Source organism: Ursus maritimus, unplaced genomic scaffold (assembly GCF_017311325.1).
Source record: "Ursus maritimus isolate PB19 unplaced genomic scaffold, ASM1731132v1 scaffold_28, whole genome shotgun sequence".
Lineage (NCBI taxonomy): Eukaryota > Metazoa > Chordata > Mammalia > Carnivora > Ursidae > Ursus > Ursus maritimus.
Genome location: NW_024425341.1, coordinates 35,660,511 through 35,685,325, shown reverse-complemented (window position 1 = coordinate 35,685,325; position 24,815 = coordinate 35,660,511). Strand labels below are relative to the sequence as shown.

General features: G+C 40.3%; 1 protein-coding gene across 2 annotated transcripts in view; it reads left to right on the top strand.

The window, feature by feature from the left end:
• The first annotated feature begins 9,853 nt into the window (after positions 1-9,853).
• CCDC110 (coiled-coil domain containing 110) overlaps positions 9,854-24,815 on the top strand; it is a 22,169-nt gene continuing 7,207 nt past the window's right edge. For both annotated transcript variants that reach the window (XM_008710477.2, XM_008710476.2), the window contains exons 1-2: positions 9,854-9,863; positions 10,160-10,264. In XM_008710477.2, the coding sequence (XP_008708699.1) occupies positions 9,854-9,863; positions 10,160-10,264 (115 nt within the window). The remainder of the gene's footprint in view (positions 9,864-10,159; positions 10,265-24,815) is intronic.

The window sequence follows — 24,815 nt, the reverse complement described above, 5'->3', positions numbered from 1 at the left end:
TGCATCTGGGCTCCAATTGCTGCTATCTGAGCTCCCAAAACTCCCAACCATGACCCTTTCAGAACACTACTTCATGTTGCAAAGCTTCTCATTCCCCAAAGTATGTGACCACTTCTTCCTGATGCTAAGCTGCCTTCTGGTTTTTGGACACTAAAAGAGCTGCACTGGCAAGGGCCACTTGGTCATGCTTTAAAAACAGTAAGTTTTCTTAGCTATAAGAAGATACCACTAACGTGTACTTCCAACAGAGCAAATGGATTTGCAATAAGAAACCCATATTCCTTGCTTGACTTCAGCTGTGACCTATGACATGAGTCAGAGGTAGTGTCCATGACCATTGGAACAGAATGAAACCTAAACTGAACCACGAACCTAGCCACATTGGTAGCATACCCTCACTGAACAGAACGTGCAGCCGGTTAACGCTGATAAAGACAACGTCAAGCGCAGGTCAGGTCTGAACTGTTTGGGGTGGTAGAAGTCTCAGAGATCATCCAGTCTACCTCCCTTGTTCTGAAGATAAAGGAGTTAAAGCCCAGGGGCAGAGCTACAGTTAGAATCCAGATCCTTCTTCAGACCTCTTTCCACAACAATCTCCTTACTTACTCATTACCTAATATTTTTATTATTCCACACTACTTTTCCTAGCACTTATGGAAGAGATTATTTTTATTATAAAGAGAACAAACATGGACTACAAGTTAATACTGATATAAATAAACAAAACTACAGAGCGAAAGAAATGTAATAGTGTTTAGAATTCATAGGTTTAAAGATGTCCGAGACATATTACTTGTCACTAGGGAATATTAGTGAGTTTAAATGCGATTCTTTCTAATTGTGTAGCCTTGTACAAAAGTTAAGCTCTCTGATACTTTTCCTCATCTGTAAAATGTCTATTTGGCAAAGTCATAAGAATTAGATATAATGTATAAATGTGACTGGTGTTATGTCATGAATTTTGTAAACATTCAATTAAAAATCTACACACTCAAATAAAATACATATAGTCAGTAAAGGTACCTTAGTGCTCTTTATAGCTACAAGATTATAACCTACAGTTTCAGTTATTGTTATCATTCTTTGTTATCATTCTTTGCCTTTGCTTGAGCAACCAGAATTTTTACTTGGGTTCAACTTTAATTCCATTAGTCTTCTAAATCCTTAGAGTACATAAGAATTGCTTTGAACTTACCATTGAGTATCTAACAGAATATTGCCAGTGAGTCTTTGGTGGAGTCAGGTTCCATGAATTCAAGCTTTTAAAATTACCCTCCTCAAATGAAGAGAAGTTCCAGTGAACTTCATGAATCTGATCTGTCTCAATGTGAAATGTCAACTTTCCTGGGACTCTCAGGAATAGTTATTTAGTTCTTGAATCTTCTGGCTTGATACAGTTGTGCTCATTTAATTGGCTCTTGATTTTTGACACCAAAGAATAATTAGAAGGCATAGAAATGCCATTTTTAACTTGGGATTTAATAGTGAAATGCATACATAATAATAGTTTTTAGGGGTTTACACATTACTTGGTAGGAAATGTGTCAGATATTTTTATATGAATTACCTTAATTTAATCCTTACAACAACCCGGTAAAGTAGGGATTATCATCCTAATGTTATGGTTGATGAAACTGAGGTCTGGAGAGATGTCATGATTTCTCTATAGCTTGCATCTAGAAGATGGTAGAGCTCATTTCAGTTCAGCTTTGCCAGTGTCCAGAGTTCATTTTTGTAACCACCAAGTTCTAGTACCTGGAATCAGTTATATTGAAATGGAATCTAGGAGATATTTTTTTTACAAAGCTTACTGAGGGCTTTGTTGTCCCATGAAAGCTTTATAATCATCCTAAACTAAAAGCTATTATATCTCTTGTGCAGAAATAATGTGAAGCAGCAGAGACAGGTACTCAAGAGCATGGATTCTAAAACCAGACCCACGTTCACATTCTGTCTCCACCACTTACTATAGGAGAAACTTAGCCTAACCTCTTGGTGCTTCAGTTTCCTCATCTGTAAAATGGGAAGAAAAACCATGCCTACCTCGCAGGGCTGCTGTGAAGACTGAATGAGCGCATGCATGTGAAGCACTCAGAACAGTGCTTGGTACATAGCAAGAGCCACGTAAGTGCTGGCTATTGCTGTTAGTTTAACACTGATGAAGCATTTTCCAGAAAAGGAATTTGTGAATCATCTAAATAAAGAGGAACATTTCTACCCATGATGGTTTTTTTAAAGGGGGGGGGGCAGAGGGAGAAGGAGGGAGAAGAATCTTAAGCAGGCGCCATGCCCAGCACAAGCGCTATGCACGAGGCTCTATCTCACAACCCTGAGATCATGACCCTAAGATCACGACCTGAGCTGAAACCAAGAGTCAGACCCTTAACCCACTGAGCCACCCAGGCGCCCCTATCTACCCATGTTCTTTCTTTTGGTCCCAACCATTTCTAATCTTGAACCTATCTATTTAACAGATTTGTAACAAATACATATTTATATTAATAGTGTTCTTTTTTTTTTAGATTTTTATTTATTTATTTGTCAGAGAGAACACAAGCAGGGGGAGCAACAGGCAGAGGGAGAAGCAGGCTCCCCGCTGAGCAGGGAGCCCAATGCCAGTTTCTATTCCAGGACCCTGGGATCGTGACCTGAGCCGAAGGCAGACACTTAACCCACTGAGCCACCCAGGGAGCCCTTAATAGTGTTCTTTTAAAAAATAATAGCTTTATTGAGATATAATTTATATACCACATCATTCACCCCTTTGAAGTTTCTTAGTATATTCAGTAGTTCTTAGTACATTCACAGAGGTATGTGAACAGAATTAGACTCCTCAATCTAACAGAGGATACAGAGACCACTACCTCTGAATTTACCCAAACCAATAAATACCATCTTATCTGCCCAAAGTGCCTTGTTCCAGAGAAAGGGCATTAATTCCCTACTGCTGGCCTTTGTCAGAGGGAAGAAAGCTTTATATCATCTCTACAAAATGGCCAAACCTTCACATGTTCAAAGAGACTGTTGGTCCTCTTTCTTCTTCTTGGTCGAAATCATACCCATTACTTTATCCCTCAAGTTCTCTTCCCAACTTATTTTTCCCATTCTGTCTCTCTCTGTCACTGACTCTTCCCAGCCTGCAAACACACTGAAGTACTATACACCATCCTAAAAATACCTCTTTCCCTAACAACTATTCCTTCTCAAGCTGCCTTGATAGTGACCTACATCTAACCCTTTAGCGCACCAACTTCTCAGAGTCAGACCAACCCCACTTTCTCAGTATCCCCACCTTACCACTATTAATAAGTCCTCTTAAAATGGCAATCAACTTCCTAAGAGCTAAAGCTAGTAGCCATCCTTAGTGAGATGTGGGCTTCATTCTATACAGATGAAATCAGGTTAAAATCAACGCTAAAGGAAACTTAGCATTGGAAACGTAGGAAACTTAGAGTGGAGGTGTTTGCATTTGGAGCAAGTCTTTGAGCTGTCAAAGACCCACCACCCACGGTAGACTTCTGAAGTCACCAGCACATAGGTCCCCCTCTCTGACCAAAGCACTTGCCTTAGGAAAATCATCCAAATTTGTTATATCCTAGGAGAAGTTTGATCACTTTTCACACTACTGTAGATCTCAGCTATGACTGACAGCCTTGTGATCTCAGGCTTAAAAAAAAAAAAAAGATCTTCTGAGGCTAAAAAAACCAAGAAGTATTTTAGTCTGGTAATAGATTGCTAAGAAAATACTTGGCTAGCTTGTGTTTGTGCAGTGCTCTTGAATTTGTTCCAGATTCTTGAATCTGCAGCTGTTAGTCAACAGGTGAAAGCGGATTCTCTAGGAGGCGCTACCATTTGGAGATTTTGAAATACTGTGAAATCTGTGACTCACAGATTTTTTCATTGTCAGCACAGATTCTAATTCTGTCCTTTAGCAATGAATTTCACAATCAAAAAAAAAAAAATCAGACATTTTCAGGGAAGCTGTTGAATCGAGTGACATGTGTGACCAGAGAAAGCGTATCTCCTGACAGAATATGCTCCGCTATCCATCTGATAGAAAGCCAAATGAAATAGGAACAGTCTCAGCCCCCTGAGAAAGTACAGGTGAACTGTGATACCACAGCAGGAAATAGGAACTTTTAGCTCTAGCATTAATTACATTTACATGTCCTTTATACTTTTGTAAAATTTAGATGAAATGTTGTCCTATCTCATGAAACTATAATTTGCTATAGGGGAAAAAAAAACACCCCAAAACATTAAAATAAACTGATTTGGGCAAAACCAGTGTGTCAGAATCAGGAAGTCTGTTGCTGACCAACCGGTTACAGAGTTTTTAAAAAGTTCCTAAACCTTCCCATGTTTCAGTTTTCCCCCATACCAATCTGGAAAATAATTTTCTTCATACAATTCCACAGTTCTCAATCCATTACGTATAAGTAAGAATATTTTACAAAAAGCTTAATTATTGGGAAAATAAATACATCAGGGAGGGGAGGAAATTTAACATGCCTCAGAGTAAGTGTTCTGATTATAAATTTGTTTAACAATTGCAAATGGGATAATGAGCCATTCAGTATCACAGGAGCAGGAACAGGGGCAGGTAGGCTCCAGCAAGCATAATGTATAATTTGCCAGATTTTTCTGTATATCAATGATCCTTCATTTCTATGTATTGAAAATCTGAGCCTTGTAGAAGACACTGAGTGCTCAACAGCAGCCAAAGAGCCTGCAAGAATCTCAGAGGACCAGGTCATCCTAGTCTCACTCAGGAGAATTTCCCCATTTTGGAAGTCTGACGGAAATTTCATTACACTATCCCTTTTATCTAATTCTAACCTATGTTCTGGGCAAGCAAATAATCATCTTACTTGACATAACAACTTGGCAATGAAAAACTTTAGGGTCAAGATGGTAGAATGAGAGCACATATAAGAAAAATACATTTTTTCAAAAAAGATTTTTATTTATTTATTTGAGAGAGAGAGAAAGAGAGAGTGAGAGCACACAAACAGGGGGAGTGGCAGAGGGAGAGGGAGAAGCAGACTCCTTGCTGAGCAGGGAGCCCGACATGGGGCTCAATCCCAGGACCCTGGGATCATGACCTGAGTTGAAGGCAGACGCTTAACTGACTGAGCCACCTAGGCCCCAAGAAAGATACATTTTAAAATATATTAAAGTATATGGCTTTTGTGGGGAATTATGTTCTTTACAATAAATGGTGAGTCAATCAGATAGCCATAATTTTAAAAATGGATATTGACACCTACCTCACGCTCTATAAAGATCAATTCCAGATGAATTGAAATATGAAAGGCAAAACAATCCAGCTTTTAGGGGAAAAAAATGGATGAATCATTTTACAGCCTTGCAAAAGCAGACACAGGGTGTCCATTCCCAAAGAAGGAGAGGGAAGCACCCATGTGTGGGGGAGCACTGGCATCAGTAAGCAGTCAGAGCCTAAGCAGAGTAAGGAGGGTGGCCCTGTGTGGGACTAGCTGGTTCATGGGGTCAAAGCTCAGGGGGATGTGGAAGTCTTCTACACAGAGAGGAGGCCCAGCATAGGGTGACAGAGCCCAAGAAGTGTGCGGAGGGTATCCAAGTAGAGAGCAGACCCAATACAGGGTTCAGAGTCAAAGGCAACGTAGGAGGGAAGCGGCAGTGCAGGGTACTGGAACCTAAGTGGCATCCACATGGGGACTTGGTGAGAGAGACTGGCATTGAAAGAATGGATATTTACAAAGGTATTACTCATATAAATAAATATATAAAAGGTAAGGGGAGTCAACTTTCTCACTGTTGGTAAGGGAAATTACAATACGGAAAGAGAAAACTAGAAAGAGCACTGTGATGTTGGGCTGGAATTGGAGGTATCATGACTCATAATTCTCAATATATAGAGATAGCTATAGAATGAAATATGGATGTGAATGTTCACGTGTTTGTATGTATATATGGGTACAGATGTCTATATGTATGTGTAGATGTATATAGACATTCCCCAGCACTATCCACTAAGATAGCCTGGGAGCAGCGACACCCAGATAGCAACACGCACCCTAACACTCACATCCTGGTTTCTAAATGCCATGCTCTTCTAAAACCAACCAAGGATCCTGGAGAAAGGGCTGATTTCAAGGCTAGGGCAGGGAAGGTATGGGATGAGACTGGAACATTTGGTTGTCCAGGCAAAAAATTGAAGAAATGCTCCAGTAATAAAGGAAACATGTCAAAAGTACACAGAAGCCAGCTAAAGAAACTCTCCCTGACCCCTCTAAGAAAATTTAAGCAACAATATCAATCTTGTTAGCAACAGAAGATAATCCATCGTAACCCACTGAATAAAATAGTAAACTCAGAGTCTATGAGACTCTGATTCGAGATACACGTCTTGACAACTACATGCAGTGTGAGAGTTTGAACTGGACCCTTTTGTCTAAAGGACAATATTGGGAGAATCAGTGAAATCTGAGTGGGGTCTGAAGATAAGATAGTAGTAATGTATCAGTGCTAATTTCTGGATTTTGATGGCTGTATTGTGCTCGTAATGAAGCATGTCCATATAAGATACATATCAAAGCATTCAGGAATGATGGGACGCCATGTCAGCAACTCCCTCTTAATGGTTCAAGAAAAAATGGAACATGTAGCTCCAACTTACAGTAAAGTTGGTGATAATTTCAAAAATTAAAAAAAAAAAAAGGAGACTGGGGCGAGTGGGTGGCTCAGTCAGTTAAGCGTCTGCCTTTGGCTCAGGTCATGATCCTGGGGTCCTGGGATTGAGCCCTGGGATTGAGCTCAAGGGAGCCTGCTTCTCCTTCTCCCTCTGACCCCTCCCCCCCTACTTATTCTCTCTCTCCCTCTCTCTCTCTCTCATTTCTCTCAAAAATAAAACATTTTTTAAAAATTAAAATAAGTAAATAAATAAAAAGGAACCAAAAAGTCGAAAGAACTGAAAGGTATTTCAAGCCCATTTTCACAACTCAGTTAAAGACCTATTTTTTAATAGAGAGACCAAAAAAAAATATATAATTTTGAGTAAAAAGAGCAAACTGCAGAATAAAACAAAAGTATGATACCATTTATGAAAAAATTTAAAACAAACAAGAGCAATCATCTACACTGCTCATGAATGCACATGTAATTACTATAAAAATATAAGAATGGACTGTAAGGCTATACCTTAAATTCATTATAGTGGTTTCTTGTGGGAGGAACATGGGGAAGGAGGAACAGGATAAGAGGTTGTAGGGAGTTCACTTCTACGTAATGTTTTAATTTTTCCAAATAAATATAAGCCAAATATGTCAATAGAGTTATAATAGTTAATTCTGAGAGACGGAAGCAAAAAGTTAGTTACATCATTTTTGCACTTTCCATTATTATTAAATTTATCAAAAATAATTTAATAAATAAAACATAATAAGGACTTTACTTTTTACAAGCCATCTAAATGTGCATTTACTTGGAAGCTTGTAAAATTTTTAGAAGTTTGGCAAATTCATCCACAAAGTTGATATACAAATTAGACAACACACTCCCCTACTTTCTAAAATATAAATTTTTTCTGATATTTGTGCTAGAATCTTTTTCAATGGAAGTATCAAATCTTTTTAAATAAGGAAGAGATATCAACACTGTCGATGAAACCTCACCTTAGACTCTGAGGTCTAGAGTTGCCGTTCACGGTCAGCCCCCTATGCAGCTACTGCACATACTGTAGTGGGACCCACCACACAGGATCCCACTAGTCCTCAGAACAATCTTGTTGGTTCCCTGTTGTACATGTAAGTAAACTCATGCTCACATAGGGGAAGTCGCTGAATCACTGCCAAATTCGGAATGGAGTTTCAAGTATAGGCTGTGATAGGTGACAATGGTTTTAAGTGATCCTGAGTATTCAGATAAGATTTCTTCAACATACATTCACAAATGTAATGAATGCCCCCAAAGAGATATGCCCACCATGGACCCTCATTTTTTAGGGACATACTCTCTTCTTAACAACTTTCAGGTTCTCTCTCATCAGAGAAGAGGGTCTCCATGTGTAATTGTTTGTGTGAGACCCTACACAAGGGGCCTCTTCTGAGGGGATGTCACTCATCTCATAGACATCTTTATTATTTAAAACATTTTTCTTAATTTATTAATTTTTATATTTTGTAGGCTCCAACGATGGGCTTTTTTATGTTAATTACAAGAAGTTTCTGACAAATTCTTTTTTCTCCTGAGAATATATATATGACTCAGTTTACAAAAGAAAAATGTTTGAAATCCGAAGACCTTGTTGACCTAACTTCTAAAATAAACTGTTCTTCTAAGTAAAGAACTGTCTTTCTGACTGATTGGGAAGTATCTTACAGTATGTCTCTACTGAGATTAGGGCACTGGCTAAATTTGAGTTTGACATTGCAACTTACCATTTGCTTTTTATATTCTATATTTAAATGGTGTGGCAAAATCCTCCCATTTAAAACCTCAAGAAATTTCTATATAATAACCAATATTCACTTGCCATCATAATGTACATATATCACATAGACAAATTAGAGTTATTAGAGAACATCACATTATATTAACATATTATTAGATGTTAGTATGTTACATGAAATATAGCATTTGTTATGGAAATTTCATTAGTATAGAAATTAACTTATTAAATTGTAGTGGTGTTTTATCTACATTCTCACTTCAAAATACTGTAAATTATTTAGAGTAGTAATTTAACAGACACATTGCTGAAAACTTGTAGCTCTCACAGGGAAAAGTTAACTTTGTCACTATACGTCATCAATGGAGAACATAAATTCTCAAAAACACAATTTATTGAAATTGTCTACAATGCCACAAGAAAGACTATCAAATCTTCTAGAGACCATTTCTATAGGAAACAAGAAGGTACAGCAAGTAAATACTGAGACTACCATAATGAGTCTCATTTCCATGAAAGCAAAACATATAATTATTATATAACAAATTATTGTATCACGACTTTAAATTCCTTATTGTGACTTAAAATTTGAAATTTCAATTATTTTATATTCTCTCTGTAATGGTTGCTATTGCAAAATGTCATAGATATTCACTAAAACTTAAAGAGCGCCATTTTCTGTGCTACACAAAGTATTGCCTGCAGCTACGCCAAACAGTTGAACGAGTTCCAGATTCCAACACATCCATCTTTTGCAAGCGGTTTGCCCAGGTGCACAGGAAATTAGCACACTTTGACATATGGAGATCAGTGGAGACAGCTTTAATGTGAACATTTTCATACATTTCATTATTATTTTAAGATCATTATTGGAAATAGGGGTCTTCCTTTAACCACAGCAAACAAAAGTCCTTTCACAATATTGATTTTGGATGGTTCAAATCCCCAAACGTGAAACTACTCTGGCGGATGGGTTGGAAAACGAGGAATGACGCAAAATAAACAATGAAATGAAAAACGCAGAAAGTTCGTAGGTGTTTGCCTGTCTCCAAGCGTTCCCCTTGTCTCCCTTGTCCTCTGTCCAATAGGTGCTGTCTGAAGTGTTAAACTATGGTCAACGTCAAGTTCTGGTCATCGAGGACGGCGGGAGAAAAATGCCCCAGGGAGACCGGCCCCTGGTTTAGGAGGGCACAGCAAACCGCGGCTGTCCCCGGCGCGGCGCTGGAGGGACAAGAGTCGCGGCCCCAGGACCCGGGACCCCAGCGCGCACCTCCACCTCCCACCACCCCGACCCAGGCGCGTGCCCGCAGCCGCCCAAGGCGGCCGGCCACCCGGTTACCAGGCAACGGGCCGCCCCAGCGCGAAGCTACTGGGCGGAATGCGTGGGGGAAGGCAGTTGGGAGGAGACCTTGGGCCGCAGAAATGAGCCCTGGTGAGAGCCGGGCTGGGGAGCTGTCCCTTGAGGGGGAGCCCTGGGAAGTGGACGCCACCAAGGCGGGTCCCTTCTGGAGTGCCGATCTTCTCGACTAGCCGCACACCCCTGCTCTCCCCCGGGAGAAAAACACCGCCTCCATCCCCATGCCCTGCCTCTGCCGGGTACCCGGTCCCGCCGCGCTGCGTGGCCCCAGCGCGCCCTCCAGTGGCCGCGTCGGGCGCCCGCGTCCGGAATCTCACGCTTCGCCTCCCTTCCCCCAACCAAGCTAAAAGCCACCTATGGTTCTGTTACAGAGAAGCATCATGAGGAAGAGGACGAAGTGGACTGTGTTCTCCTTTCAGCGTCCAAGATCCTAAATTCCTCTGACGGGGTGAAGGAAAGTGGTGGCAGTGAAACAGGTAAAATCTCCACGGCAGTGATGCTTCTGCCTCTTACTATAGACAAGGGGTCGCTTGCCTAAATCCACTGGCCCGACAGGTGCACTTTCAAGTACATTGGTACTTTCGGTAACTATTATTATGGTACTAAAAATAGCTAACACAGCATACTTACTTTGTGCCAGATGTTGTTCCAAGCACTTAAGGGTATCAATTCCTTTAACCCTCTCAACAGCCCTATGAAGTAGGTACTACCATCATCCACATTTTAGGAGCCTGACTGTGGAGCTTCCATGACAAAGTCTCATGCAGACAGTGTCACACCTCATTGGGCTTTGTGAAACAGTTCCTTATAGGAATGTATTGTCATAGCAAAACTCCACATTTGAACCTGAGAATGACAAAGCTTTGACTACAGAGTATCTAACATCCTATATGGAATCATTACTATGTTGCATTTTAAAAACTCATTTGTTCTCCTTTGTCTTTAGCTACAGGTATGCTCTTAGTACAGGCATATCTCAGAGATATTGTGGGTTTGGTTCCAGACCATTGCAATAAAGAGAATGTCACAATAAAGTGAGTCAAATGAATTTTTTGTTTCCCAGTGCATATAAAAGTTATGTTTATATTACTGTAGTCTACAAGCATGCAATAGCATTATATTTTTAAAAATGTACATACCCTAATTAAAAAATACTTTTTTGCTAAAAAATGCTCACCATCATCTAAGGTTTCAGCAAGTTATTGTCACTGATTACAGATCACCATAACAAATATAATAGTGAAAATTTTTGAAGTACTGTGAGAATTACCAAAATGTGACACAGAGAGACACAAAGTAAGCAGATGCTGTTGGAAAAATGGCACCAATAGACTTGCTCAACCCAGGGTTGCCACAAACCTTCAGTTTGTAAAACAAACAAACAAAACAAAACAAAACAAAAAAACAAACCCCACAATATTTGCAAAGCACAATAAAACGAGATGTGCCTGTACATTGAATATGACATAATCCTCTGCAGGTTTCAGAATAAATTTCCCATATCTTTAATCACTTCAAAAGCCATCCCACTGGTAACTATCTTGTTTTTCACTCCTCACATTTAAATATGAGACAGCTAGAGAATTTAATTGAATAGCATATGAATACTATTTCTTGCATTCCCAGTAGAGTGTCAGCTTCTTCAGGGCTGGGACCATAGCTTCCACTTTGTCTGCACACCTCTCGATATTGCATGGTTAGCAAGGACTTAATAAATGATGACCTGTGGTTGTGTTCTCTCTCCTGTGCCTCTTTAGTAATTTCCTTCCAATTCTAGATCACATAATTCTATGTGGGTATTACTGAATTTCAAGATTAGCTTTCCTTTGGGAATAAGTAGTAGCCAATGTCCCTGAAACTCATAAAAAAACAAAAAGTTACTTTAATAGCCTTTAAAAACTGATAAATCCAACTTTCTGCCTATTCTATATCTTCACTGAATCCTCTGAACATTGAAAGAGAAAACCACTCACTTCTGAGTCATAACATGGATCTCAGTGCTGCTTGGAACACTTCGTTTTCCCAGCAAATGCTTTTTCAAAACTTCTCCAAGATAACTATTTCACTCTTATTGTTTCCCCAATCTCCAAAACCCTTCACCACTACCTCTAAACTTATTAACATAATCTCACGTTTTATGAAAAAAAAAAAATAGAAGCAATCAGACCCGAACTCCCTGACCGTCAAACTTAAAATCTGCTGACCTACCTGCTTGTGTACCCATATTATCTGCTGTCCCCCATTTCTTATTTGTCAAGTTTTTATTTAAATTCCAGTTAGTTACTGTACAGTGTAATACTAGTTTCAGGTGTACAATATAGTGATTCTCCACTTCCGTACAGCACCCAGTGCTCATCACAAGTGCACTCCTTAATTCCCATCTCCTATTTCACCCACCCCCCCAGCCACCTCCCCTCTGGTAACCATCAATTTGTTCTCTATAATTAAGAGAGTGTTTCTTGGTTTGCCTCTTTTTTCCCCCTTTGCTCCTTTGTTTTGTTTCTTAAATTCTACATAAGAGTGAAATCATATGGTGTTTGCCTTTCTCTGACTGACTTATTTCACTTAGCATAATACTCTCTAGCTCCATCCATGTTATTGCAAATGGCAACATTTCATTCTTTTTTATAGATGAGTAGTATTCCATTGTATATGTATACCACTTCTTCTTTATCCATTTATCAATCAATGGACCACCTGGGCTATTTCCGTAATTCAGCTATTGTAGATAATGCTACTATAACCATCAGGGTGCATGTATTCCTTTGAATTAGTATTTTTTTTTATTCTTTGGGTAAATACCTAATAGTGCAGTTGCTGGATCATAGGGTAGATCTATGTTTTAACCTTTTGAGGAACCTCTACAGTGGCTGCACCAGTTTGCATTCCCGCTAACTGTGCAAAAAGGTTCCCCTTTCTCCACATCCCCACCAACACCTGTTGTTTCTTGTGTTGTTGATTTTAGCCATTCTGACAAGTATGAGGTGATGTCTCATTGTAATTTTGACTTGCATTTCCCTGATGATAAGTGATGCTGAGTATCTTTTCATGTGACTGTTGGTCATTGGTATGTGTTCTTTGGAAAAATGTCTATCTATGTTAACTGACCATTTTTAAGTTAGATTACTTATTTTGGAGATGTTGAGTTTTATAAGTTTTTTAATGTATTTTGGATACTAGCCCTTTATCAGATACATCATTTGCAATTACTCCTCCCATTCTGTAAGTTACCCTTTAGTTTTATTGATGTTTTCCTTTGCTACACAGGAGCTTTTTATTTTAATGTAGTCCTAACAGTTTAATTTTGCTTTTGTTCCCCTTGCCTAAGGAAACATACCTAAATAGAGAATTTGCTCTGGCCAATGTCAAAAAGTTACTGCTTGTGTTCTATTCTAGGATTTTGATGGTTTCAGGTCTCACATTTAGGTCTTTAATCCATTTTGAATTTATTTTTGTTATAGTATAAGAAAGTGGCCCAGTTTCATTCATTTGCATATAGCTGTCCACTTTCCCAACACCATTTGTTGAAGAGACTGCCCTTTTCCCATTAGATAGTCTTTCCTGGTTTATTGAAGATTAATTGACCAGATAATTGCGGGTTTATTTCTGAGTTTTCTGTTCTGTTCCATTGATCTATGTGTTTGTTTTTGTGCCAGTACCTTACTGTCTTGATCACTACAGCTTTGTAATATAACTTGAAGTCCGGAATTGTGATGCCTCCAGCTTTGCTTTTCTATTTCAAGATTGCTTTGGCTATTCAAGATCTTTTGTGGTTCCATACAAATTTTAGGAATGCTTGTTCTAGTTCTGTGAAAAATGCTGTTGGTATTTTGATAGGGATTGCATTAAATGTGTAGATTGCTTTGGGTAGTATAGACATTTAACAACACTTGTTCTTCCAATCCACGAGTATGGAATGTCTTTCCATTCCTTTGTGTCATCTTCAGCTTCTTTCATCAGTGTTTTATAGTTTTCAGAGTACAGGTCTTTCACCGCTTTGGTTCAGTTTATTCCTATCTCATTGTTTGGGGTACAATTGTAAATGGGATTGATTCCTGAATTACTCTTTCTGCTGCTTCATTACTGATGTCTAGAAAGGCAACAGATTTCTCTCCATTGATTTTGTATCCTGCAACTTAACTGAATTGGTTTATCAGTTCCAGCAGTTTTTTTGGTGGATTTGTTTGGGGTTTGTACACAGAGTATCATGTCGTCTGCAAATAGTGAAAGTTTCATTTCTTCCTTGCCCATCTGGATGCCTTTTATTTCTTTTTATTGTCTGATTGCTGTGGCTAGGACTTCCAATACTATGTTGAATAAAAGTGGTTTGAGTAGACATCCTTGTCTTGTTCCTGACCATAGAGGAAAAGCTCTCAGTTTTTCCCCATTTAAGTTGATATTAGCTGTGGGTTTTTCATATGTGGACTTTACAATGTTGAGGTATGTTCCCTCTAAACCTACTTGGTTGATGGTTTTTACCATGAATAGATGTTGTACTTTGTCAGATACTTTCTCTGCATCTATTGAAATGATCATATGGTTCTTATCCTTTCTTTTATGAATATGATGTATCATGTTGATTGATTTGAATATTGAGTATTCAATATTCAATACTGAATACTGAACCTCCTTTGCAACCCAGGAATAAATTCCACTTGATCTTGGTGAATGATTTGTTTAATGTATTGTTGGATTTGGTTTGCTAGTATTTGAGAATTTTGGTACCTATGTTCATCAGGGATATTGGCTTGTAGTTCTCTTTTTAGTGTTGTCTTTATCTGATTTTGGTATCAGAGTAATGCTGGCCTCATAGCATGAATTCGGAATTTTCCTTCTTTTTCTATTTTTTGGAATAGTTTGAGAAGAATAGGTGTTAAGGACTACTTTTGTCTTGCTGCTTTTAAGATTTTTTCTTTATCACTATATGTTGCAAATTTAATTATAATATGTCTTGGTGTTGGCCTGCTTTTGTTGATTTTGATGGGAGTTCTCTGTGCCTCCTGGATCTCGATGTTGTTTCCTTCCCCAGATTAAGCAAATTTTCAGCTATTATTTCAAATAAATTTTCTGTCCCCTTTTCTCTCTCTTCTTCTGGGACTCCTATAATTTGAATATTATTACATTTGATGGAGTTACTGAGTTCCCTAAATCTATTCTCATTTTGCATGATTCTTTTTTCTCTTTTGTTCAACTTGATTGCTTTCCATTACTCTGTTCTAGGTCATTAATTCATTCGTCTGCTTCTTCCAGCCTGCTGTTCATTGCATCAAGGGTGTTTCTATTTTCATTTGTTGCACTCTTCATTTCTGATTCTTTTTTAACTCTTTTATCTCTGTGGTAAGGGTCTCATTGATGTCTTCTATTCTTCTCTCAAGCCCAGTGAGTATCTTTATGATCATTCCTTTAAATTCTCCATCAGGCCTGCTACTTCTCTCTGTTTTGCTTAGACCTCTGGCCTTGGCCTTATCTTATTCTTTCATTTGGGATAAATTCCTCTGTTTTCACATTTTATCTAAGTGTCTACTTTCTTTCATTTGGAAAAACCAGTTATGTCTTCTGCTCCTAAAAGTATTAGCCTTATGACAAAGAGGTCATGTAGTGCCCAAGACCTGGCACCTCAGAGAGCGTCTCCGGTATGTGCTGCATGCACTCTGCTGTTGTGTTCTGGCTGCACTATCCTTCAGGCCAGTCATCTGCAGTCTTTCCTTGCATGCTGTGGGCAGCGTTTGGTCCCTGGCCTGAATGTGGTGAGTTTTAGCTAGGTGTGTTCTGGACTGCTTGTGAAATAAAACCTGTCATCACCTCCACTGGAACTGAAGCCCTGCAAAACTGTCTGGTCAGGAGACATGGTGTGGGCAGGGGCTTGCACTGGTCTTCTGGGGGAGGGGCCTGCTGTGCTGGGTCTGAGGTGAGTGTGTTTGAGAAGGGCAGTTCCACTGGAGCACAGGGCAGTGGAGCTTGGTGTAAGCAAGTTAGGCAGCCAGTGTCTGTGCTGCACTGTTTCCCACAGCTGGCTCTGTGTTTATGCTAGGGGGCAAGGGAGGGAAATGCCACTGGCCAACTCCTTTGTTCCCTCAGAGTTGTCTCTGTGAATGCTGACTCTCAGGGATGTGCTCCAAGAAGAGCAGTAATCTCCTCACTGTGTGCCCCAGGTGCTCTTCAGATTGCTGTTTCCATACTGTGTGCCCCGGGTTGTTTGCTTGCCTTCTCTCTAGGAGCAGCGCAGTGCTCTCTGGGCTCTATCCCAGCCAAGCCTGCTGATGTTTAAAACTCCAGGCTGTAAGCCCCACTGATTCCAAAAACTCAATTAATTCAGCCCCTCTCATTTTCTAGGCCAACGGCTTTGAGGAAACGTTCTCCTTGTGCATTCCCCTGTGTGTTCCTCTCCCTCTCCCTTCTCTGCAGCCATGACTTCTTCCCCTGCACGGCAGCTGTGAGCTGTCTCCCCCCTAAACCACATTTTCATACTTCTTATTTTCTTCAATATGGCCTCTTTTCTTGCTTTAGTTGTGGAGCTTTTTCTGTCAATCTTCAGGTTGATTTCTGAGGTATTTAGGATAATTTGATATCTAGTTGTGTTCATGGGACAAAGTGAGCCTAGCATCCTTCTACTCCATCACCATCTTCCTGCTCCTACTGTCCCCAGTTTCAATGGAAGAATTGTCCCTGCTCAATCAAAGCTCATTTCCTCTTTATCCTAGCTCTCCTGGAATTCTCAAGTACTCAGCTTTTGCAATTAACCTCCCTCATTCTCCAGAATTACTCTTCTCCTTTTCTACTACATGATTCCAGCAGGAAACAGGCATGTTAGAATCTCTCATGGTTAAAAATTCTTCCTGACCTTCACATCTCTTCTAACATGCACCTTATTCCACTAAGCACCCTATTTCTTTCCATAGTAAAACTCAAAAGAGTTGCCTGTACTCAATGCCCACAAATCTTCACATTCCATTCTCTCTAGCCACTTCATTTAGCTTTTGTGCCTGTCAATGCACAGAAACTGCCCTTGTCTAGGTCAGCAGTGACATCTGTATTTTCCAATACACTGTTCATATTCATTCACCTGAACCAGAGATGGGAATATCCCACTGCCTTTGAATGTCCACTTTGACAACTAGCAGAAAACTTAACTTTAACATACCTTAAAGTTTTCCCTAAACCATCTTCCTACTCCATTCTTTTCCATTTTAGTAAATAACATCAGCATTCATCATCCATCTGCTCTCACCAAAAAAAAACAGCAGTCATCCTTCCATTATTTCTTCTGGCCAAATTTAATCCCCTAGCAATGCTTTATCTTCAAAAGCTATTCTAAATCCACCTATATTTCTCCATCTTCCCCTCTGCCATTCTAGCCCAAGACACCTTTGTCTCTCACTTGGATTACCACTGTAGCCCTGCCATTGCCACCTTATAACCCATTAGCATGCAGTAGAGTGACCTATGTTTCTTTTCAGATCAAATCATTCTCACATTTGAAACCCTCTAAGGCTTCCCATTTCACTTAAAGTAAAAGCCAAACCCCTCAGGTTGGCCCACAAGGTCCTACATAATCTAGCCCTAACTACCCCTCTGACCTCTAATCTTAATGGGCTTCCACCTGCTCATTAAGCCACAGCCACATTGACTTTCTTTCTGTTCTGCAAACACAGATATGCATGTTATGCTTCAGGACCCTGCCATGTCCTCTGCTCCAAATCTCTTCCTACAGATGCTCACATGGCTGGCCTTTCTTATCATTTGGTAATCTTGGCTGAAGCCAGTGGAACTGCATTTCTCAAACATGCTTGCCTTAGTCCCAGCACAGCAGGTCCTTCCCTCAGATGACCAGAGCAAACGCCTGCCCACAGCATGTCTCATGACCAGAGAGTTTTTGCAGGGCCTCAGTTCCAGTGGAGGTGGTGACAGGTCTCATTTCACAAGCAGTCCAGAGCACACCTAGCTAAAACTCACCACATTCAGGCCAGGGACCAGGCCAGATAGGTCTCTGCCAACCACTCCCTCCAGTGCTGTCCCCATCCTCCCTGTCACATAAGCCTATCCTCTTTGTGTTATTATTACTTTTTGAAAGTATCTTGTTTATTTCTTTGTTTGCTTTTTATTTTCTGTTCATTTATTCATTTATTCTGTTCATTTATTTTCTGTTCAGAGGTACCACAGGAGCCTTGGTTGTCTTATTCATTGCCATGTCTCCAGTACCTACATGTGGGCATACCACATACTAGACACTCAATATTTGAATGAATGATGTTGTTGAAGGAATGAATCACTAAATGTGAAATAACAACAAAAAAACTAAATCATTAACTTTAAAAAACTATTATTCTAAACTTTCAAATAGAGATTTTAAAGCCAAGGAAGACCCCAGACCTCCCTCTTCCAGGACCAAATGAAATGAACAAAAGAAAAAAAAAATTAGAAAACCAGAAAAAACTTCACCAGCAGCACCTGAAGGACATAAAATTGGAAAATAGAGGCCAAAGATAAAAACAGAAGATTCTGACAAGGCAAACTACAAAATCCTGAAAATACTCATTAATGCCTCTCCCATTGTGAAAACAAAATGTGAATACAAAAAGAGGAAATATCTGTGTCTTCCTTTCTGCTGATTGGGCCTTAAGTGGGTAGAGAGGACCAGCTAGGAGAAGAGATAAGTAAACCTGGACACTGATTAACAGGGGCTTACTTTGCTCTGAGGAAAGAAGTTCCGAGTAGGACTGCCACTAGCTCATGGGGTGCCTTTGCATGGATTAGAGAAAGGTATATCCAACTCTAGGTATATACAAACCCACATAGGGTACCGGTTAGCTGAGTGTAGTGGAGCATGGGACATATCTGAGCTCACATGTATCTTTTGGCCAGGAGCCCTTGGGTAGTGAAAAAGTCTTATGTGGCAGTCCTAGTTCCAGGACTCTATACTGAATTGAGGGAATGATCTCAATCAAGAGAATATCTCCCTAGGATAGTAAGATATAGCTCCTCTAGATTTCTAACCAGTCTCAGGGAAAACAATAACAAAATGGCCTCTGCCAACAGAGGCTTCCCACAGCTCCAAATGATGTCTCTTCCCCCAGACCCCCCATCTGATTTTCAGGCTATAGAAAATGGATAGGAAAACATACTGGCCCTGAAACTGTATCTCAGAGGGACAGACCCAGTGGACTCCAAGAAGAATGTCAAGAGAAAACATCTACAGTATGCCAAAGAAAATAGAAATTCTAAGCAGAGTTGCTCAGGTTGCACTGCGCCATATGAAAAGAAGCATCACGGTAATTGCAATCATAATGTTGGTCAAAAAAGAAGGAAGAGGGAGTTAAGATAGCGGAGGAGTAGGGGATCCCTTTTTCAGCCGTTCCCCTGAGTCGAGCTGGATAGGTACCAGACCAGCCTGAACATCCACGGAATCAGCCTGAGATGCAGGAAGATACATCTGGATCTCTACAAATGAACATCTCCAGCGCTGAGTATTGAGGTATGAAGCGGGGAGCCATGAAACCACGCACAGATATTGGAAGATAAACGGAAGGGGGAGGGAGCCACTGCATTTGGGTGCCAGGAAGCGGTAGCCACCTGCACAGGTAGCCACCTGCACAGGTGGACGAGGGGACCAGCACCCGTGAGAGAGCAGACTGAGACCGTGAGCCGGGGAACGCGCACGACCAGACTGAAAACTGGAGCTCCGGTGTGCTCACTGGAACCAGACTGAGACCGGGAGCTCCAGAAAGAGTGGGGGCAGCTGGCGGCGTTAGAAACACAAAGAACAGAGACACGCTGGCCCTGGAAGTGAGGGCTGGGACTCTGGGTGTGGGGCGCACATCCCGGGACACTGCAGGGTTGAGCAGCACCAACAGAAACAGAGTTAAAGTGGCCAGAACATCAGTGGACAATGGTCCACAATCCCTCTGTTCTGAGACAGAGGCTGAGATTCGGCCACTGCTGGTCTGACTCTCAGAAGAGGCACAGCAAACCGCCAGGGAAAGCCACCAGAGAACAAAAGCCTGGAAAGACCAGCTCACAGTGTGCCCCTCCCCATCACCGCTCGCAGGGGACACGGAGACTCTACCCAAACAGGGTTGCCTGAGTATCGGCGCGGCAGGCCCCTCCCCCAGAAGGCAGACTGAAAAATCAAGAAGCCCACATCCCTAAGATCCCCATAAAACAAGGGCTCATGGCCTGGGTCCCAGTCAATAATTTGGGCGAAAATATTAATGAGAATATAGAATCTCTAAGTGCGGAAATGAGAGCAAATCTGGCAGAAATTTAAAATTCTATGAGCCAAATGCAGTCAAAATTAGAGGCTCTGACGGCCAGGTTGAATGAGGCAGAAGAACGTATCAGTGAATTGGAGGATGGATCATCGACATCTCCGAGGGGGTGGAGAAAAACAGAGGTCTAGAAGAGATATTTGAACAAATTGTAGCTGAAAACTTCCCTAATCTAGCAAGGGAAACATACATTCGTGTCCGAGAAGCAGAGAGAACCCCTCCCGAGCTCAACCACGACAAACCGACACCACGTCACGTTATAGTGCAATTCACAAATGTTAGATCCAAGGATACAGTATTGAAAGCGGCCAGGGCAAAGAAATTTCTCACGTACCAAGGCAAAGGTATCAGAATTATGTCAGACCTGTCTACACAGACCTGGAATGAGAGAAAGGGTTGGGGGGGCATTTTTAAAGCTCTTTCAGAGAAAAACATGCAGCCAAGGATCCTTTATCCAGCAAGGCTGTCATTCAGAATGGATGGAGAAATAAAGACCTTCCAGAATTGCCAGCCATTGACCAATTTCGTAACCATGAAACCAGCCCTACAGAGATATTACAGGGGGTTCTATAATAAAAAGGCCCCAAAAGTGATACAGAACAGAAAGTCACAATCTATAGAAACAAAGACTTTACTGGCAACATGGCATCATTAAAATCATATCTCTCAATAATCAGTCTCAATGTAAATGGCCTAAATGCTCCCATAAACGCCACAGGGCTGCAGATTGGATAAAAAGACATGACCCATCCATTTGCTGTCTACAAGAGACTCATTTCGAACCCAAAGATGCATTCAGACTGAGAGTAAGGGGATGGAGTACCATCTTTCACGCAAATGGACCTCAAAAGAAAGCTGGGGTAGCAATTCTCATATCAGACAGATTGGATTTTAAACTAAAGACTATAGTTAGAGACACAGAAGGGCACTATATTATTCTTAAAGGATGTATCCAACAAGTGGATATGACAGTTATAAATATCTACGCCCCCAACAGGGGAGCAGCAAGATACACAAGCCAACTCTTAACCAGAATAAAGAGACATATAGATAAAAATACACTAATAGTAGGAGACCTCAACACTCCACTATCAGCAATAGACAGATCACCTAAGCAAGAAATCAGCAAAGAAACAAGAGCTTTGAATGCCATACTCGATGAGTTGGACCTCATAGATATATATAGAACACTACACCCCAGAACCAAAGAATACTCATTCTATTCTAATGCTCATGGAACATTCTCAAGAATCGACCCTGTTCTGGGTCACAAAACATGTCTCAACTGATACCAAAAGACTGAAATTATTCCCTGCATATTCTCAGACCACAACTCTCTGAAATTAGAACTCAACCACAAGGAAAAATTTGGAAGAAACTCAAACACTTGGAGACTAAAAACCATCCTGCTCAGGAATGACTCGATAAACCAGGAAATCAAAAATCAATTTAAACAATTTATGGAGACCAACGAGAATGAAAACACAATGGTCCAAAACCTATGGGATACTGCAAAGGCAGTCCTAAGGGGGAAATACATAGCCATCCAAGTCTCACTCAAAAGAATAGAAAAATCTAAAACGCAGTTTTTATATTCTCACCTCAAGAAGCTGGAACAGCAACAGAGGGACAGGCCTAATCCACGCACGAGGAAGCAGTTGACCAAAATTAGAGCTGAAATCAATCAAGCAGAAACCAGAAGTACAGTAGAGCAGATCAACAGGACTAGAAGCTGGTTCTTTGAGAGAATCAATAAAATTGACAGACCACTGGCAACACTTATCCAAAAGAAAAGAGAAAGGACCCAGATTATTAAAATTATGAATGAAAAAGGAGAGGTCACGACGAACACCACTGAAATTGGAAGGAATATTAGAAATTTTTATCAACAGCTGTATGCCAATAAACTAAGCAATCTGGAAGAGATGGAATCCTTCCTGGAAACCTATAAACGACCAAGACTGAAACAGGAAGAAATTGATTTTTTAAACAGGCCAATAAATTATGAAGAGATTGAATCAGTGATAAACAACCCTACAAATAACAAAACTCCAGGCCTGGATGGTTTTCCTGGGTAATTCTACCAAACATTCAAAGAGGAAATAATACCTATTCTCCTAAAGCTATTTCAAAAAATAGAAACAGAAGGAAAGCTACCAAACTCATTCTATGAGGCCAATATTACCTTGATCCCCAAACCAGGCAAAGACCCCATCAAAAAGGAGAATTACAGACCGATTTCCCTAATGAATATGGACGCCAAAATCCTCAACAAGATCCTGGGTAATAGAATCCAACAGTACATTAAAAGGATTATCCATCATGACCAAGTGGGATTCATCCCTGGGATGCAGGCGTGGTTCAACATTCGCAAATCGATCAGCGTGATACATCATATCAACAAGAAAAGACTCAGGAACCATATGATCCTCTCAATCGATGCAGAAAAAGCATTTGACAAAATACAGCATCCTTTCCTGATTAAAACCCTTCAGAGTGTAGGAATAGAAGGTACATTTCTCAATCTCATAAAAGCCATCTATGAAAAGCCTACTGCAAATATTATTCTCAATGGGGAAAAGCTGGAAGCCTTTCCCTTAAGATCAGGAACACGACAAGGATGCCCACTCTCGCCACTATTATTCAACATAGTACTAGAAGTCCTTGCAACAGCAATCAGACGACAAAAAGGGATCAAAGGTATTCAAATTGGCAAAGAAGAAGTCAAAATGTCTCTCTTTGCAGATGACATGATACTCTATATGGAAAACCCAAAAGAATCCACTCCCAAACTATTAGAAGTTATAGAGCAATTCAGTAACGTGGCGGGATACAAAATCAATGCTCAGAAATCAGTTGCATTTCTATACACGAATAACGAGACCGAAGAAAGAGAAATTAGGGAATCCATCCCATTTACAATAGCACCAAAAACCATACGTTACCTTGGAATTAACTTAACCAGAGACGTAAAGGACCTATATTCTAGAAACTATAAATCACTCTTGAAAGACATTGAGGAAGACATAAAAAGATGGAAAGATATTCCATGCTCATGGATTGGAAGAATTAACATAGTTAAAATGTCCATGCTACCCAGAGCAATCTACACTTTCAATGCTATCCCGATCAAAATACCAAGGACATTTTTCAAAGAACTGGAACAAACAGTCCTTAAATTTGTATGGAAACAGAAAAGGCCCCGAATCTCCAAGGAACTGTTGAAAAGGAAAAACAAAGCTGGGGGCATCACAATGCCGGATTTCGAGCTGTACTACAAAGCTGTGATCACAAAGACAGCATGGTACTGGCACAAAAACAGACACATAGACCAATGGAACAGAATAGAGAGCCCAGAAATGGACCCTCGGCTCTTTGGGCAACTAATATTTGATAAAGCAGGAAAAAACATCCGGTGGGAAAAAGACAGTCTCTTCAATAAATGGTGCTGGGAAAATTGGACAGCTACATGCAAAAGAATGAAACTTGACCACTATCTCACACCATACACAAAAATAAACTCCAAATGGATGAAAGACCTCGATGTGAGACAGGAATCCATCAAAATTCTAGAGGAGAACATAGGCAGCAACCTCTACGACATCGGCCAAAGCAACCTTTTTCATGACACATCCCCAAAGGCAAGAGAAACAAAAGATAAAATGAATTTATGGGACTTCATCAAGATTAAAAGTTTCTGCACATCCAAGGAAACAGTCAGAAAAACTAAGAGGCAGCCCACGGAATGGGAGAAGATATTTGCAAATGACACTACAGATAAAGGACTGGTATCCAAGATCTACAAAGAACTTCTCAAACTCAATACACGAGAAACAAATAAACAAATCAAAAAATGGGCAGAAGATATGAACAGACACTTTTCCAATGAAGACATACAAATGGCTAACAGACACATGAAAAAATGTTCAAAATCATTAGCCATCAAGGAAATTCAAATCAAAACCACACTGAGATACCACCTTACACCAGTTAGAATGGCAAAAATTGACAAGGCAAGAAACAACAATTGCTGGAGAGGATGTGGAGAAAGGGGATCCCTCTTACACTGTTGGTGGGAATGCAAGTTGGTACAGCTACTCTGGAAAACAGTGTGGAGGTCCCTTAAAAAGTTAAAAATTGAGCTACCCTATGACCCAGCCATTGCACTACTGGGTATTTACCCCAAAGATACAGATGTAGTGAAGAGAAGGGCCACGTGCACCCCAATGTTCATAGCAGCATTGTCCACAATAGCTAAATAGTGGAAAGAACTGAGATGCCCTTCAACAGATGAATGGATTAAGAAGTTGTGGTCCATATATACAATGGAATATTACTCAACTATCAGAAAGAACGAGTTCTCAACATTTGCTGCAACATGGACAGCACTGGAGGAGATAATGCTAAGTGAAATAAGTCAAGCAGAGAAAGACAATTATCATATGATTTCTCTCATCTATGGAACATAAGAACAAGAAGATCAGTAGGGGAAGAAAGGGATAAAGAAAGGGGGGTAATCAGAAGGGGGAATGAAACATGAGAGACTATGGACTATGAGAAACAAACTGAGGACTTCAGAGGGGAGGAGGGTGGGGGAATGGGATAAGCTGGGGATGGGTAGTAAGGAGGGCACGTATTGCATGGTGCACTGGGTGTTATACACAACTAATGAATCATCGAGCCTTACATCGGAAACCGGGGATGTACTGTATGGTGACTAACATAATATAATAAAAAATCATTAAAAAAAAAAAAAAAAAAA